The sequence below is a fragment of the Gordionus sp. m RMFG-2023 genome, chromosome 1 (assembly GCF_954871325.1).
Source record: "Gordionus sp. m RMFG-2023 chromosome 1, tfGorSpeb1-WG-v2, whole genome shotgun sequence".
In the NCBI taxonomy this organism is placed as follows: domain Eukaryota; kingdom Metazoa; phylum Nematomorpha; class Gordioida; order Chordodea; family Parachordodidae; genus Gordionus; species Gordionus sp. m RMFG-2023.
Genome location: NC_088775.1, coordinates 27,663,774 through 27,679,820, shown reverse-complemented (window position 1 = coordinate 27,679,820; position 16,047 = coordinate 27,663,774). Strand labels below are relative to the sequence as shown.

At 27.0% G+C, this 16,047-nt stretch overlaps 1 protein-coding gene across 2 annotated transcripts in view; it reads right to left on the bottom strand.

The window, feature by feature from the left end:
• Window positions 1–4,924: 4,924 nt before the first annotated feature.
• Window positions 4,925–16,047, bottom strand: part of LOC135931079 (uncharacterized) — a 52,697-nt gene continuing 41,574 nt past the window's right edge. For both annotated transcript variants that reach the window (XM_065467945.1, XM_065467944.1), the window contains exon 4: window positions 4,925–5,406. In XM_065467945.1, coding sequence (XP_065324017.1) covers window positions 5,081–5,406 — 326 coding nt within the window. In that variant the 3' untranslated portion in view covers window positions 4,925–5,080. The remainder of the gene's footprint in view (window positions 5,407–16,047) is intronic.

The following is a 16,047-nucleotide window of genomic DNA, read 5'->3' as shown; positions in this document are numbered from 1 at the left end:
TTAATTTATGCTAAATATATAAATAGAAACTAGATTTAAAAATATAAAGTTTTGGCTACGTTAGCAATTTTGAGCTATTTTCCTAATTTTTGCTATATTTATGATATTATCATATTTTATTCACTCTTCGTGCACCTTTTTAAATTTTATAAAAAAATTATTATAAAATATATATTGGAAAATTATCAGTATTTGCAAAAATTTTTATTCAGCTATTATTTCCATAAATAAATTAAAATTAAATAAAGATTGTGTGTCTATATTATATAATTTGATGATTTATAGTAGATACCTCTATTTATTTTACTTTTATTTAATAAATTCTCATTGACGAAGCGTCAAGTTCACTACTAGGGAAACAATCAAAAAAATTTTTATTTTTATTTTAGTCAAACTCAAACCATAAAAACATTAAGATTTATAAATAGGTGGTATTAGTTTTTGAGTAAAATGATCAAGTACTGAATTATAAAAGTTATCGCTAGCTTTTAAATTTTTTAATAACTTTTTTTCAATCGAAATAAAAGATAGATTCGATAATCGATTTTGGCTCGTCCTGTTTCTGCAATAAGATTTGATTCTTTTTAAAGATGAAAAACTCCGTTCTACACTTGCTGTTATTGATGCCAAAGTTAAGATGAATTTGCATAATTTATAAAACTTTTTAAAACTTTTCATCAAATCGGTGCTTATTAAAAATTCAAGTATTTCATTAATATTCTTTTTCTTTCTAAATTCAATATCCCGAAACACTACCTTTAATTCGATTTCCAGCTTGTGTAAGTCGAAAAATTAAAAATAAGTGTCGTTTAAATTATCTAATAAATATTTTTGGAAATTTTGATTATTTGGAATCGACTAATATCTAACAATTCGATGAATTTAATATTTTTTGGTGTAAGATATATGAAATATTATTAATCAAATCATTTTGAATATCGCTTGATAGTCCAATAAAAACTGCACTATTTCTAAATGATGTTTCAATATTAAATTTTCTGTCGCGAGCAAATAAATTAATTCAATATAATTTCCACTATTTACTGAATTAGAAGATTCATCATCACCACGGAATACGAGCTCCTGAATTCCAAGAAAACATATAGAGTTGATCAATATTTTTATATTTCTCTATTTGAGTTGACTTTAGAATTATGCTGTTCTATTGATATTTTGCACATCTAATCCATCATATTTTCAATACGATTTTGGCCAAATGTTTTTAATTGAATCATCGACTGCAAATGAGCGATTGACTCTTCGTGCCGTTTAACTGCCTTTGAAAAATTATTGATATCCGAAAATCCTTTATCATTCCAAACATATTTTTCCTTTGGGAATAATAGGCATGACCTACAATATAGAGAATTAGAAAATTCACATCCAGTGAGCCATTCATATTTTTCATATTTATCGATAGAAAAATAACGGATGCAAGCGATTTCTTTTTTTAAGTTTTGTAAAATTGGTTTTGGTCTTCCTTTTTCAGTAATCAATTTTTTCGCATCAAAATTCCTTGAGCTAAATGATAATGTTAATAAATTTTCAATAATACAATTACAATTATTAAACATTAATTAAGGATTTTAAAAACGGAAAATTTTTTATTTTAAAAAAGTAAGGAAAAAAATGTTATATAAAAAAATTTCTTTCTCTTTTCTTTATTAAATAAATAAGCATTTTTTATTTGCTTCCCCAATGCTTATTTTTTTAATGGTAAAATTATACAATACCATGGCATGATTTTCTCTTTATTTATTTAAAAAATAAGCAATATTAAATTAGCTTCCCACATGTATATTTTTTTAACGTAGTAAAAAATAATAGTAAATTTTCGTAGTAAAAATAATAGTAACTTTTAACGTAATAAAAATAATAGTATTTCTTAATATAGTAAAAATAATATTAATTTTTCAACGTTATAAAAATTACATTAATTTTTTTAACGTTTTTTAACGTTATATAATATATATTAATGTTTTTAACGAAGTCAGTTTAGTTTATTTAGCATAGTTACAAAGGGTACAAAGATTATATTAAGTTTATTTAAAAATTTTGTAAGAAAAATTTCAAGGGATGCAATGCTTCCCTTGCTTCTATGGACGCTTCGTCATTGATAAGAGAAATGCAGCCTTTGAACAAAAAATAATTCCACGGTGACATTTTTCCTGGTTTTAACATATTTGCAAGTAGAGCACTCCAATTCTAAACTGAAGTTAATTTTTATTAACTATTATTATAATTTATTTAATTAAAAATATATGTCAATTGTACTAAATTCTTCAGTTGTTTTAACTATGACCTGTCCACAGTAATTTTTTTATAAAATGACAGATATAAATATGAATGAATCATAGTTTACAAAAAAATGGAAAGTGTAAGTAAGAGAATCAAAATTTTAAAATTGAGTTGTGACTTTTTTTTATTCAAAAAATATATTAAATCTGAAAAAATATTTACAACATTCCCCTTTTCTTTTAAGTAACATAAACGCTTTTACAATCTATTTTGATGGGCCTCAGCATCTTTAATATAAATTGAAGATAAGTTTTTATAACTTAAATAAATATTTGGGCAGATAGAATCCCTGGCGATACAGTCGGTTTTAGCTCTAACAATTTTATTGTTTTTTAAAGTTTCTCTTATAATTTTGAATTTATAAAGATTTAAAAAGGTAATATATTACCCACAAGAGGATGTTTTAAAAATATTAAAGTTGAATTTATGATTAACAATTTTATGAATGCAACTTTTATCAGATTAATATTAATCCTATTATAGATTATGATTTCAGGTCATATTTAAAAAGAGAAACTAGAAAACGAATTTATATTTTAATTAATAAACTACTACTTAAACTCAAAGAATATCAATCAACTAAAACTCGTTAACTACATTATATAAATTTTTGGAGGAGAGGGGGGTAGGGGTATATAGGAGGATGTTCATTAGTAGAGTATATTTACGAAAACAGCCAAATTTCAGAGGTGGAATTCTCTCTCACCAAGCTAATTACGATATTACCCTTCCAAATTAAAATTCGCTGTAAAAAAGAAAATCCAAAATTAGCATAAAAAACAAGATCAAAATTAGCAAAACTATACATCATCTTACCCCTTTCAATTTCAATGATCATCCTGCATCATATTCCCTATCCCAAGACTTTTAGCGACCCAGGAAGAAACTTTAAGCGGCCCTTCATAATACCCTCAATTTACTTAACCTTAAGTAAAATACAAAACAAACTTCATCACTTTTAAAATTGGAATGAATACGCAGCTTTGAATATGAAATATGTATTATTCGTAGTGCTGTAAATATCTAAAAAAAACAAATTCGTTCGTGTTTTGCTGTTCGTTAGCAAAAATATCGAAGACGTTCATTTGCAAAGAAACATGAACGAGGTAAATATTATACTCATAATCTTAGCGCGAATTATAAAAAATATTCTGTATTTTCGGCTGCTAATATGTGCTAATTGTGAACGAGGAGTTGCCCTGCATTCAGAGTTAGCACAAATTCGCGAGGAAGTATATAAAATGTGCTGTATTTTTGTGTATTTATGTATAATTTACCGCAAATTGGCGCTAACTGTAAGGGTAAGAAATAGATTTATAATATTTAATGTTTTTATTTATATATATAAAATAGATTATAATCTATGGTAACAATAAGAATATGATTTAAAATAGTATATTAAAATATTTTAAATATAAAAATTCTAACGGCATTTTGTTACGTTAAAAATAGGTTTGACAAGAGCTGAAAATTGGATTGTCATGTTAAACTTAATGAAAGGATTTTATTTCGGCAAATTTATTTAAAATATTAGATTTTTATCTTTCGTTTGAAAATTTCATGCTAAACAATCCTTGTCTAAATTGTTCAAAAAAACTTCTTTAGAATTGACACTATGTCCGGAAACATCTTCAAATCTAGTTTTCTACCGATTTATATGATACAAGTTTAGTTTTTTTATCATTTTGTTTTATGGGAGCTATCCAAGGCAATATGAAGTCACATTTATAAAATGAAATACCTCAATTTGATTAAGAAGTAGACATTAGTTAATAGGCGTAGTCAGGTTTTGCTAAAGGAGAGGGAGCACCATCAGGTTAATTATTTCCCAAAAATTTTTATTTGAATTTGAAATATTTAAGTCGGCATATTCCCGGCCTTTAGCTTGTTAAATTTTTAAAATAAGTTTAGTTTATCGTTTTTTTTGAATTATAGTCATTATTTAAAAAAATCATATACTTATTTTTCTCTCAAATTATTGTTTGTAATGATATATTGAAATTTTTGTGGGAAGGGGAGGGGATAAGAGGTGTATATAGGCAAAATTTTTATTAATTGAATATATCTACGAGAACTAACAAACAATTTTTTCCTTTTAGCCGAAGCTATAGGGACAAAGGAATAATATCTTTTTTTACTAAGGTTGATAAAAATCAAAAGATTATCTTTATAATAGGCCGAAGACGCTAAAAAAAATAAAATTTAGGGAAAGTCGGACATATTACAATATTTTTACGAGCCAAGCAGGATTAAAATGTTTTTGATGTTGAAAATTTTATTATATAGTAAATAACTTATACCGGGATAAATAGTTTGTACAAAATATATTTACGGGTCGGGGAAGAATAATTACGAGCTGAGCCGGGCAGAAAAACCGATAAAAAATTTCTACAAACCGGACCAATATATACTATTTATATATATTTTTTCAAAATGTATATTATCTATTTTTCCACTTACGCGAGAAAACTTGTTTAAGGAAGATCTAACTAAGGAATTAATTACATATGTATTGATATTTGGAATAATGATGTTCAAAATGCCGAAGACCCTTATTAACTTTTTATCAGATTGACGACGTCATAATAAATTTAAAATTAAAACCGATTTGCAACATTTATTTATTTTACCCCCATTTATTAAATAATTATTCAAAATATAACAAAATATAACAGTTTACATATAAAATAAATATGCTATATAAATACTTATTTGTCGATATTTGACGAGTTTTCGTGATTATGAATAATATACAAGAATAAATTATTAAATAATTTTCTTTTTATAATTTATCTTTCACAACATTGTAAGAAAACATGATATCTTTTAGAAACAATTTAAAGACGTCGAAGGTGCCAAGGTATTTCCTCTTTTGCCGGTATACGTAGGCGTTCAAATAATCTTGCATGTACTGGTCCTTGCTGTGCTTAACAATGTTAGCCTTCAGATGAGCCCAGAAAATTTCTATATTATGGGTATGTAAATTAACTTCGCAATTTCCCCCACTAATAAGCGGAGGGTTCGGCGTACGGCTCACCCTATAAAGGGTGTAATCTATGTCATCTAGGTCTTTATTATCGTTCCAACAATTGGTGATGAGTGTAGTACCTTTAAAATAACATTTTATGAAATACATTATATTTATAATATTGTATATAAAAGAGTTTTGAACAAAGGTGATTCTGGTCAAAATTAGAGCTAGTCAATACCATAACTAGAGGAGGAAGGGGTGCACAGAGGCTCGAGTCCCCTGAATTTTTTTTAGTTAAAAACGGTCTTTTTATTGAAAATGTTCTCTAAAAAAGGAAGGTCATTTTGAAAATAATTTTAAAAATTTTTTTGAGTCTCCTGATATAAGGCTAGTGATGCCCTTGTCAGAGGTCAGTAATGGCTGGGCTAAAAAATTTTAAACATTGGGCGGGTACGCGTTATAAAATATTTTTCGAGCGAAATTAAACCTTATTTATTAAAAATTATTTTTTTATTTCATAATTTTACATTAAAATAAAATAATATATGGAGCCCAACCAGTATATTTTTTAAATATTGGCGAGAGGAAAGAAAATACATGGGTGGGCGGGCAAGCGGGTTAAAAAATTTTTAGAACAATGAGAAAGCGAACGTTTGTTCGCCGAGGGATCAAGACCTGACAGAATAATTACAATTTCTTGGTTAGGTCCTTGGTAAATCTTTTATGAGATTTTCCTCGTGTTTCATTGTTTTCTTCTGACAGCATAAATTTCTTAACCCAAGCCGAAACAAAAATGAATAAAAAAATACAAAGATTTCAATCCCATCAATTTCATATAATAATCACCTACACAAAGAGCCACTTTTTACCTATTCATAAATATTGAAAGACATTTTTTATGGCTTAAATAAATCAAAAAAATTTGTTTGCAGAAATAAAGACTGGTAAAATATATCTTATATTCTTTTATGTTACCAGTATAGGTAAAAAAAAAGCGATATTGGGCCATCTCATGGTAAAAATGATAAATATCTATTAGACATTAAACTGGCCAGTATTTTTGTAAAGTAAATAATAAAATTATTGCCAGTAATATTTTGTAAATTCGTGAAAATAAGTGAGAGGGAAAAAAAATATTTTAGTGATATATTATTTATAATGGTTAATTTAAAAAAATAATACCAACAATTAAGTAATTATACTAAGAGAACTGCACGGGCTGTCCGTAGCGGGCTCGGGTCGGGTTCGGACATCAAAAATAAAATTTCTCGGGTTCGGGCTCGGGTCGGGTTGTAAAAGCTGTCCGACCCGAAAACCCGACCCGACCCGAAAATATATAAATAATATTAATATCTTAAATAGTTAGTATAATTTATAATATTAATTATAAAATCATATTATTTAATATTTATCACATTTTAGGATTAAAATATCAATCATATTAACATGTCATGTCATTATTAATTATTATTTTATAAACCTAACAACCGGATACCAAACTATTTTATTACTAAATTGTGTTTCTCGTAAATTACAAGATAAGACATATTTTATGTAAGTTTTATTTATTATTTATCTAGCCTATACATTGTCTTTTTTAACATTTGTTTTAACCCTTCACTACAAAGGTAGAAAAAACTCCCTTAACTACAAAGGTGGGGTCTATTTTACCCCAAATTTTGATTAGATATATCTCAAAACATATTAAAAATTGAGATCTAAAATTTTGAGTATATATTTAAAAAATATTGGAGATAATAAATACAAAATCTTAGATTAATATTTACTTCCAAAAAAAAGTTAGACAAATTTTCCTAAAATTACTGAAATAAAATTTTCTTTTTCAGTACTTCCTTTAATTATTTTATTATCACTAAATAAAATTCAAAAAATTCAAATTTTATTAAATCAATGTTGAATAATGATAATTACATAAATTTTATAAAAAAATATCATATATCAAAAAAAATATTAATCATCAAATATGTAAAATTTTGAGATAATTTCTGGTTTTAACAATTCACCAGTTGTTACATCAATTTTATTATCATAATGTAGTGTTGAAAGCAACACTACATTCTTATACCTTTTTGGTATATATGAAACTATAGTAGTATTTTCTTTGATCCAAATAAACTTGAATATATATCTCTTTTTTTATTAAAAAATAATGCAGGTAACTGCTTTTTATTTTTTTTAATAGTCCCTACTATTGTTAGGGAATGTGAAGATATTAAATAATTAGCTAATTCATAGATAGTAAACCAATTGTCCATTGTAATATTTCTATTACTTTTTGAAATTGGTTGAATTAGTCTTTCAACTACATCAAATGGCTTGTTTGACAATTTATATGGCCCTTCTGGCTGATTTTGCCAGTATATAATTCTGTTTTTAATGTATAAAAAGTTCTAGAATCAACTAGAGCATATATTTTCAGACCATATTTTGATGGTTTATTTGGCATATATTGCCTAAATGGACATTTTCCTTTGAATGCAGGAAGCATTTCATCAATAGTAACATATTGTCTAACAGAATAGTATTATTGCAATTATCATTAAAAATATCAAAAATTTCTCTAATATGTGTGGCTTTATCAAGTGCTTTCCTTGTATTTCTTGTATTCATATCATCAAATCTAAACACTTTCAATAGAAATTGGAATCTATTTATATTCATAGTATATCTAAATATATCAACACCAAATTTATAATATTTTTTACAAATTTAATAAAATGCAACTTAATATATATCTTGAATAGATTATGGCCGTCAAATAAACTTTTATTTAAGGTGGCTGAACTGAATAAATACACATAAATTTTTTTTTGGTTATTATAATATTAAAACTTAAATTGCAAAATTTTATTCGGGTCGGGCTCGGGTCGGGTTGGATTAAAAAATGTGTGCTCGGGCTCGGGTCGGGCAAAAAAAAATTTTAAATTCGGGCTCGGGTCGGGCTCGGGTTGCGAAAAAATTACTTTGCAGTTCTCTAATTATACTTAATGAATTAACAAAAAAATAGATATTGACCATTCTAATAAGAATTTGAAAAAAAAATGTATAAAATTTATTTGCTCAAAAATTTTGACTAAAATATTTTTGAAGATCACAAAATTGAAGATTAAAATTAAATTTTCTTTAAAAAAATTTGTTTCATCATTGGTCGGAATTAAATAATAATAATAATGATATGATTTATGTGAAAATATATAATTTTTCGATGATATAATGTTTTCGGCGATTATTAAATTATAGGATAAAATTTGTTGTATTTTTTAAATAAAAAAACATTATTTTTGACTTACTGAAAAATTAATAAATAAAAGGTTTAATAGATTTGAATCGTGTCCTCCTTTATTATAAGGTTTGATTAAAGATCTAAGTGAAAGTAGTAAGCTAGCATAGACGGGAGTAAGATAATCATGAAGATTTTTTATGCAGATAAAATCACCAATGATGTCGTAATTTTTAAAGGGATCATGACTATCCGGGATCTTCACGGGATTTAAAGGGATCCCTTTAAAATTTCAATTTTTAAAGGATAAAGAACTATACGGTATGGTATTATCACGTTTTAATCGTGATAAAGAGGATCTTATTTTAAAAGCGTTTTCCACGAGTTTCGTTTTTTTAATTTTCAATGTTGTTTTTTTGGCCTTATGAGATAAGATATGTCTAGTATAGGGTATCAATCGATAGCTAATCAAAAGATCTATTCAACTGAAGTTCAACTCTGCCCCATAATGGGCGGTCGGGTGGGGGTGGGTGAAAAAAATAATTATTTTGATATGGGTATCAATCGATAGCTAATCAAAAGATCTATTCAACTGTAGGTGAATCTCTGCCCCATAATGGGCAGTCTGGGGGGGGGTGTAAAAATAATTATTTTTGATATGGATATCAATCGATAGCTAATCAAAAGATCTATTCAACTGGTGAATTTCTGCCCCATAATGGGCGGTCTAGGGGGATGGGTTGGGGGGGGGGAGGGGGGTGTGTATAAAAATAATCTTTTTTGATATGGGTATCAATCGATAGCTAATCAAATGATTTATTCAACTGGAAGTCAATGTCTGCCCCATGATAGGTGGTCTAAGGGGTAAAGGTAGGGGGGGGGGTGTAAAAATAATTATTTTTGATATGGGTATCAATCGATAGCTAATCAAAAGATCTATTCAACTGGTCAATCTCTGCCCCATAATGGGCAGTCTAGGGGGATGGGTTGGGGGAGGGGGGGGGGGGGGGTGTAAAAAATAATTTTTTTTGATATGGGTATCAATCGATAGCTAATCAAAAGATCTATTCAACTGGAGGTCAATCTCTACCCCATAATTGGCGGTGTAAGGGGGTGGGGTGGGGGGATGTGTAAAAAATAATTTTTTTTGATATGGGTATCAATCGATAGCTAATCAAATGATTTATTCAACTGGAGGTGAATCTCTGCCCCATAATGGGCGGTCTAGGGGGTGGGAGTGGGAGGGGGGTGTGTATAAAAATAATCTTTTTTGATATGGGTGTCAATCGATATCTAATCAAAAGATCTATTCAACTGGAGGTGAATCTCTGCCCCCTAATGGGCAGTCTAGGGGGTAGGAGTGGGGGGGGGGGGGGTGTAAAAAATAATTTTTTTGATATGGGTATCAATCGATAGCTAATCAAAAGATCTATTCAACTGGAGGTGAATCTCTGCCCCCTAATGGACGGTCTAGGGGGGTAGGGGTATCTATATTTAAATAAATTCGGACCAAGCCGGGCGGGCTTATAATTTTTATATGGGGTTGCGTTTTTCTGGACAAATATATGAAAAAATTGGGGATAGGGCAGAGCCTAACAAATTTTAAAAAAAATGGATCATGCTTAAAATATTAATCCCGAAGCAGATCTCTAATTGATATCATTTATTAAATTTAAATTCGATGAAAAACCCATATGGAAAAATAAATTTCAGACAAACCGAAATAAAATAATCACAATTTGATGGGTTGGGTCGGGTTTAACTAACATCAAATAAACTACAATATGAAAATAAAATAATATTCTAATATTTTTCAACTATGCTAATAATATACTAGTGAATATTTATTTAATCAATCAAATTATTCGAATACAAATAAAAAGTAATTCAATAAACATTTACCTGTATGATTCTTATCATTGTGATGTGTCTTAAATATTTCACCCAATTCGGACAATATAATAATTGGCTTGTTTTTCTTCGAACACATTATAGTATTATTTTTTAAATAAAAAAGTCCTTTAATTTTAGATTTTAGTTTGGCATCTATTCCATCAATATTTGTATAATTTTTTGTCATGAGAATTTATTTAAAAATATTATATTCAGTAAGATTTTTAGGTAACTAATTGGGGCATTATTAAAAATATTAATATTTTGAATTATAAATATATAAAAAAGAAATTTGAAATTAAGTATTAACTAGAAAAAAAATTCTAAATCTTAACTTTTTATTTCCTTTTATAAAAATTTTTTTAAATTGAAAGACATTTTTGTTTGTAGTATTTTTATCATTAATCACAGGGTTTCGAACCGAACCGAACCGCCAAACCGGAATGAACCGTTATAATTTTCTGAACCGTAACCGTAACCGCTATAAAAAGAGCGAACCGAACCGTTATAAATATTTTAAACCGGTTTAAACCGGTTCAAAACGGTTTTAAAAAATAATTAAATTTAAACATTATTAACCTAAATTTGAAATTTGAATTTTCCTTGGGGAAATTTTTAAACTCTTTATTTCTTTTCAAATTGAATATTTTTTACATGTCAATTAATACCACCATGTTTATTGTTTTTTCTTTTCACTTTAATAAATACTCAATTTAATAGAGATTAGGCGAATTACCAGTTAATTAGATAAGAATCTTAAAATCAAACAAGACTATTCTTTAAATTAACAGTTTAATCTTATATATATATATATGTATATTAGTTATTAATTAGCTTATTAATACTTGCTAATAATTTGGGAAAAATCATAATTCTAACTAACATCTAAAGAAAATCAGGTACTGATTACTTTTAATAAAATACTATTTTATATTAATTTCTTATTAATTAATATTTTCATAATGAATAATTTATAATGACTTAAATGAATATTAGAATTCTGAAATTAAAAAAAAACATATGATTGTTAATTAATATTCCTGTATTTTATGGTTAATTTATTTATTTATTTCCATTTACACTTTAGTGGATAATTTCTTGAAATAATAACTACTTACTGATTAACCTTCTAAATCTTATAGTACCAAATAAAATTTAAACACATGAAATTCAATTGGATAATTATAAAATGATAAAGTATCCATTAAAGTTTTAATTTAATTAACTTTAATTTTTTAATAAAAAACAGTTGTTTTTGGAATTTTAAACAGCCTTTTCTTCTTATTTTATATCTTATCTTTTTGCTTCTTTCTTTTCTCTATTAAATCAAATTATTTATTAAAATGGTATTAGTAAGCTCCATTCACTTGTTTAGTTTCATCTGTGTACAAGGTTTGTTGTTAGTATCTTTGAGGAAAAAATCGGCATAATTATATGAAGGGTAGGCCTGCATATAATTCACGTTTTTGGGGGAGATCTTGTCAGATAAGATAAATAAAAAATTATACTGATTCTATTAAGAAATTTATTTATTCTATTTTTATAATAAAAGATTCTGATCTATTCATCATCATATAGCATATTAGTATCTATTAAATGGTTCGGGAAAAGTCAAATCCTGTGCGATCATATTTTAAATTAGATATTGTAAAAAATCAATCTACTTGTAAACTAGAAAACTGTGGTAAAGTTTTAACCGGGGACCATGCAGCAAATCTTGAACGACATATAGAAAGATTCCACGATAAGGAATTCAAATTATTAAAAAAAAAGAAGATAATTTGACTATTAAAAAAACAATAACAAAAAATGCAAATAATCATAATACAATTCAAAATGCTTTTACCAAAACTAATACAATACAAATTAATATTAATAAAGACACTTTAATCCGCTCCTGCACTGAGTTAATCACAGTTCATGGGAGACCAATAAAATCAATTGATGACAAAGCATTTAGAAATATTATAGATCCGATAATTGTAGGATTGGGTGGTAATACCATCAATTCTGAAAATATACGCAATAATATTAAAAAAATGGCATTTGATTTTTCGCAAAATTTAAAAAAAGAAATATACCAAAAACTTATATCGTTAAAATTAGATATTGCAACTCGATATGATAGGTCCATACTGGGGATCAATATTCAATTTATAGATAATGGAGAAATAAAATTAAGAACGTTATGCATGAAAGAGATAAAAGAAAGACATACATTAGAATATCTAAAAAAAATTATTCTAGATGTTCTAAACGAACATGAAATAAGAATTGATCAAATTTATACGATAACCACAGACAATGCAGCTAACATGATTAAATTAATCAAGCTGTTAATACATCATGATGAAGAAGATGATGAAGATGATATCCTTAATGATTATTTAGATAATGATAATTTAAATAACAATGATGATATAATTGTTAATGAAAATGAAGAACCTTTTTTTAATATTGAAAGTATTAATCTTGTACCTCATACGAGATCCATGTTAATGGGCATTAGATGTGCCTCCCACATATTTCAATTAGCAATTAATGATTGCATAAAAAATTCAAATGAAATTGTTATTATTAATAAAGCAAGAAACATTTGCAAAAAAATAAGAAATCAGACTACAATGTCTATTTTGTCCAAATTAAATTTAAAAAACCACTAATAGATTGTTGCACAAGATGGAATTCAATCTATTTAATGTTGGAAAGATTATTAGAGTTAAAAAACTTTTGCCAAGAAATATCGGCCCAAAGTAATGATCGTGAAAAATGTTTGTCAGAGAATGAATGGAAAATAATTAGTGATATATTAAAAGCTTTATATCCATCTTATATTTTGACAAAATATATATAAAGTGAACAAATGACCATGGGCGATTTTTATGCAGCATGGATCAAATGTATCATGCAAACTAGCAAAATAGACACTTCATTTGCCAAACTTTTAGTTTGTACAATCAAAGCACGAGAGATTAATTTGAAAAATGAAGTTTTTTGCTCAGCTATATATCTCGACCCAAGATATAATGTATTTTGATCATTTGAAGAAAAAGATATCGCCAAAAAACATCTTTATAAAACTTGGAACTTAATCCAAAATTTAAATAATCAGAATATTGAAAATCTAGATACTATTCCTACGTGTTCACATTCGAAAGATAACTTAGATGATGATTTTGAAGATTTATTAATGTCGCATGAAAGCCTTAATAAGAATAGTTCTCAGGGCATAGAAAATTATAATAAATGTGTAGAAATAGAGTATATAATTCGGTCATTTGATAATATAGAGAGATTAGAAAAAGATGCAAATCTTTTGAATTATTGGGAAAATGTAAAGAATAGTATGCCAGAACTTTATAAGTTAGCTATGGTTGTGCTAGCAGTTCCAGCTACGCAGGTATCCGTAGAAAGAGCATTTTCTAGCCTTAAGTTTATACTCTCTGCGCAAAGAACTAAATTAAATCCTGAAATATTACAAAATATTTTAGTTATCCGTTCCAATTCTCTTTTTAAAAATAAATAATATAAATTTCATTATATTTATGTGTTATTTTATTCCTCATTGTATTTGCGCATGTTTGTGTTTATCTTATTTATGAAATAAAAAGAATTGATTTGTCTAATTTATATTTACTAAGTTTAATAAAAATATCTATTAGATTATCATTCATGGTTAAATTAAATAAGAAATTATAAAAAGATTTTTCTCTAAAATTAATATATACATGGTTAATGATTAATTTTTTTTAAAATTAAATTTATAAAAACCGGAACAAACCGAAAAGAACCGTTATAAATTATAAACCGAACCGAACCGATATGATTATTTTTTTAAAATACCGAAATGGAACAAAACCTTTATAAAATTTTAAACTAAAAACCGGAACGAACCGAACCGTTATACTAAACGGTTCGAAACCCTGATTTCCTAAAAAATAAATCTTACTATATAATGAACATTATATTAAATGAAATAAAACGAAAATAAATTATGACATTAAAATTATTGAAAATTAAATATTTTAAAATTGAGAAGGAGAAAGAGGGAGATAAGAAGAAAGGAAGCATTTTATAATGTTGTTAAAAGCTACTTTTAAAAATAGCGTGCTTTACCGCTATTTTATAAAAATAAAAAGGCGTATCGCTATATTTTCAAAAATGTAGCGCACTATCTTATGGCCAGTTGAAATATAGCTTGTTTAGTAGGCCATAAAATCACATAAACTCATCTAACTCAAAAACATTATAGATGCTCTAATTTTTTTTAAAGATATATTACCTTTAAATGTTTTCTCAAGTTGAAGCAACTTTTGATGATAAAACCTCGGCCACATCTTACAGAAAATTTATCCTGTGTTAATTTTTTTTATCGAGATTAAAATAATTTGTAATTAGGGAAAAGGAAATTCCATATCATCATCATTTTCAAGGGATATTCCTTTGTCGATATGATCTGTACCAAAATCATTTTTATTATCATTCTATACTGTCGACATTTAAAAAATTTTATTTTTTTGACAAATATATTTACAATGCATATTTATAAATGTAAATTTTAAAATAAAATTAAAAGATAATGATAATTAATTAAAAAATTATTATAATAATTTTGGCTATTTATTTAGTATCGAGCTACCGTAATCTCTCTTTTAAAAAAAATGTTGCATGATAATATCGATACTAAATAAATAGCTATGGAATATCGTGAATAGAACACTGCAAATTATATATTTCAAGTTCAGGATCGGAAACGAAAAGAGATTTAAAAAATTGTTTAATCTTCATTCTCTTTTATTTCTGTAAATTCTATCCAACTAGACATTTTGTTAATATGTTGAGAGCTGGCAGTCATACCCATCAAGACAAAAAATAAATATTTCTATCTAAAGATATTTAAATGAGCTTTTATTTGATACCCACATCTATATTTTATGTTGATAAAAATATTCGTCACCCTCCAAGACCTAGACCCGCCCTCTATAGTGATTATTATTATTACAAAAAAAAAAAATTTTAGTTACCTTTTATTTAATACCCATATCAAAAAAATTATTTTTTACACCCCCACTACACTCCAGACCAAGTCATACCCATCAAGACCAAGAATAAAGAATTTCAGTCAAACCATATTAAAATTAGCTTTTATTTAATACCCATATCAAAAAAATATTTTTTTTACACCCCACTCCTACCCACATACCCCACCCTTACCCCAACACCCCACAACAAGTCATACCTATCAAAATCAAGAATGACGACTTTCAGTCAAACCATATTAAAATTAGCTTTTATTTGATACCCATATCAAAAAAAAAAATTTTTACACCCCCCCCACCCCCACTTCCTAGACCGCCTATTATGGGGCAAACATTGACCTCCAGTTGAATAGATCTTTTGATTAGCTATCGATTGATACCCATATCAAAAAAAATTATTTTTTACACCCCCCACTCCCACACCTCTAGACCGCCCATTATGGAACAGAAATTGACCTCCAGTTGAATAGATCTTTTGATTGGCTATCGATTGATACCCATATCAAAAAAATTATTTTTTACTCCCCCCCCCCAGACCGCCTATTATGGGGTAGAAATTGACCTTCAGTTGATTAGATCTTTTGATTAGCTATCGATTGATACCC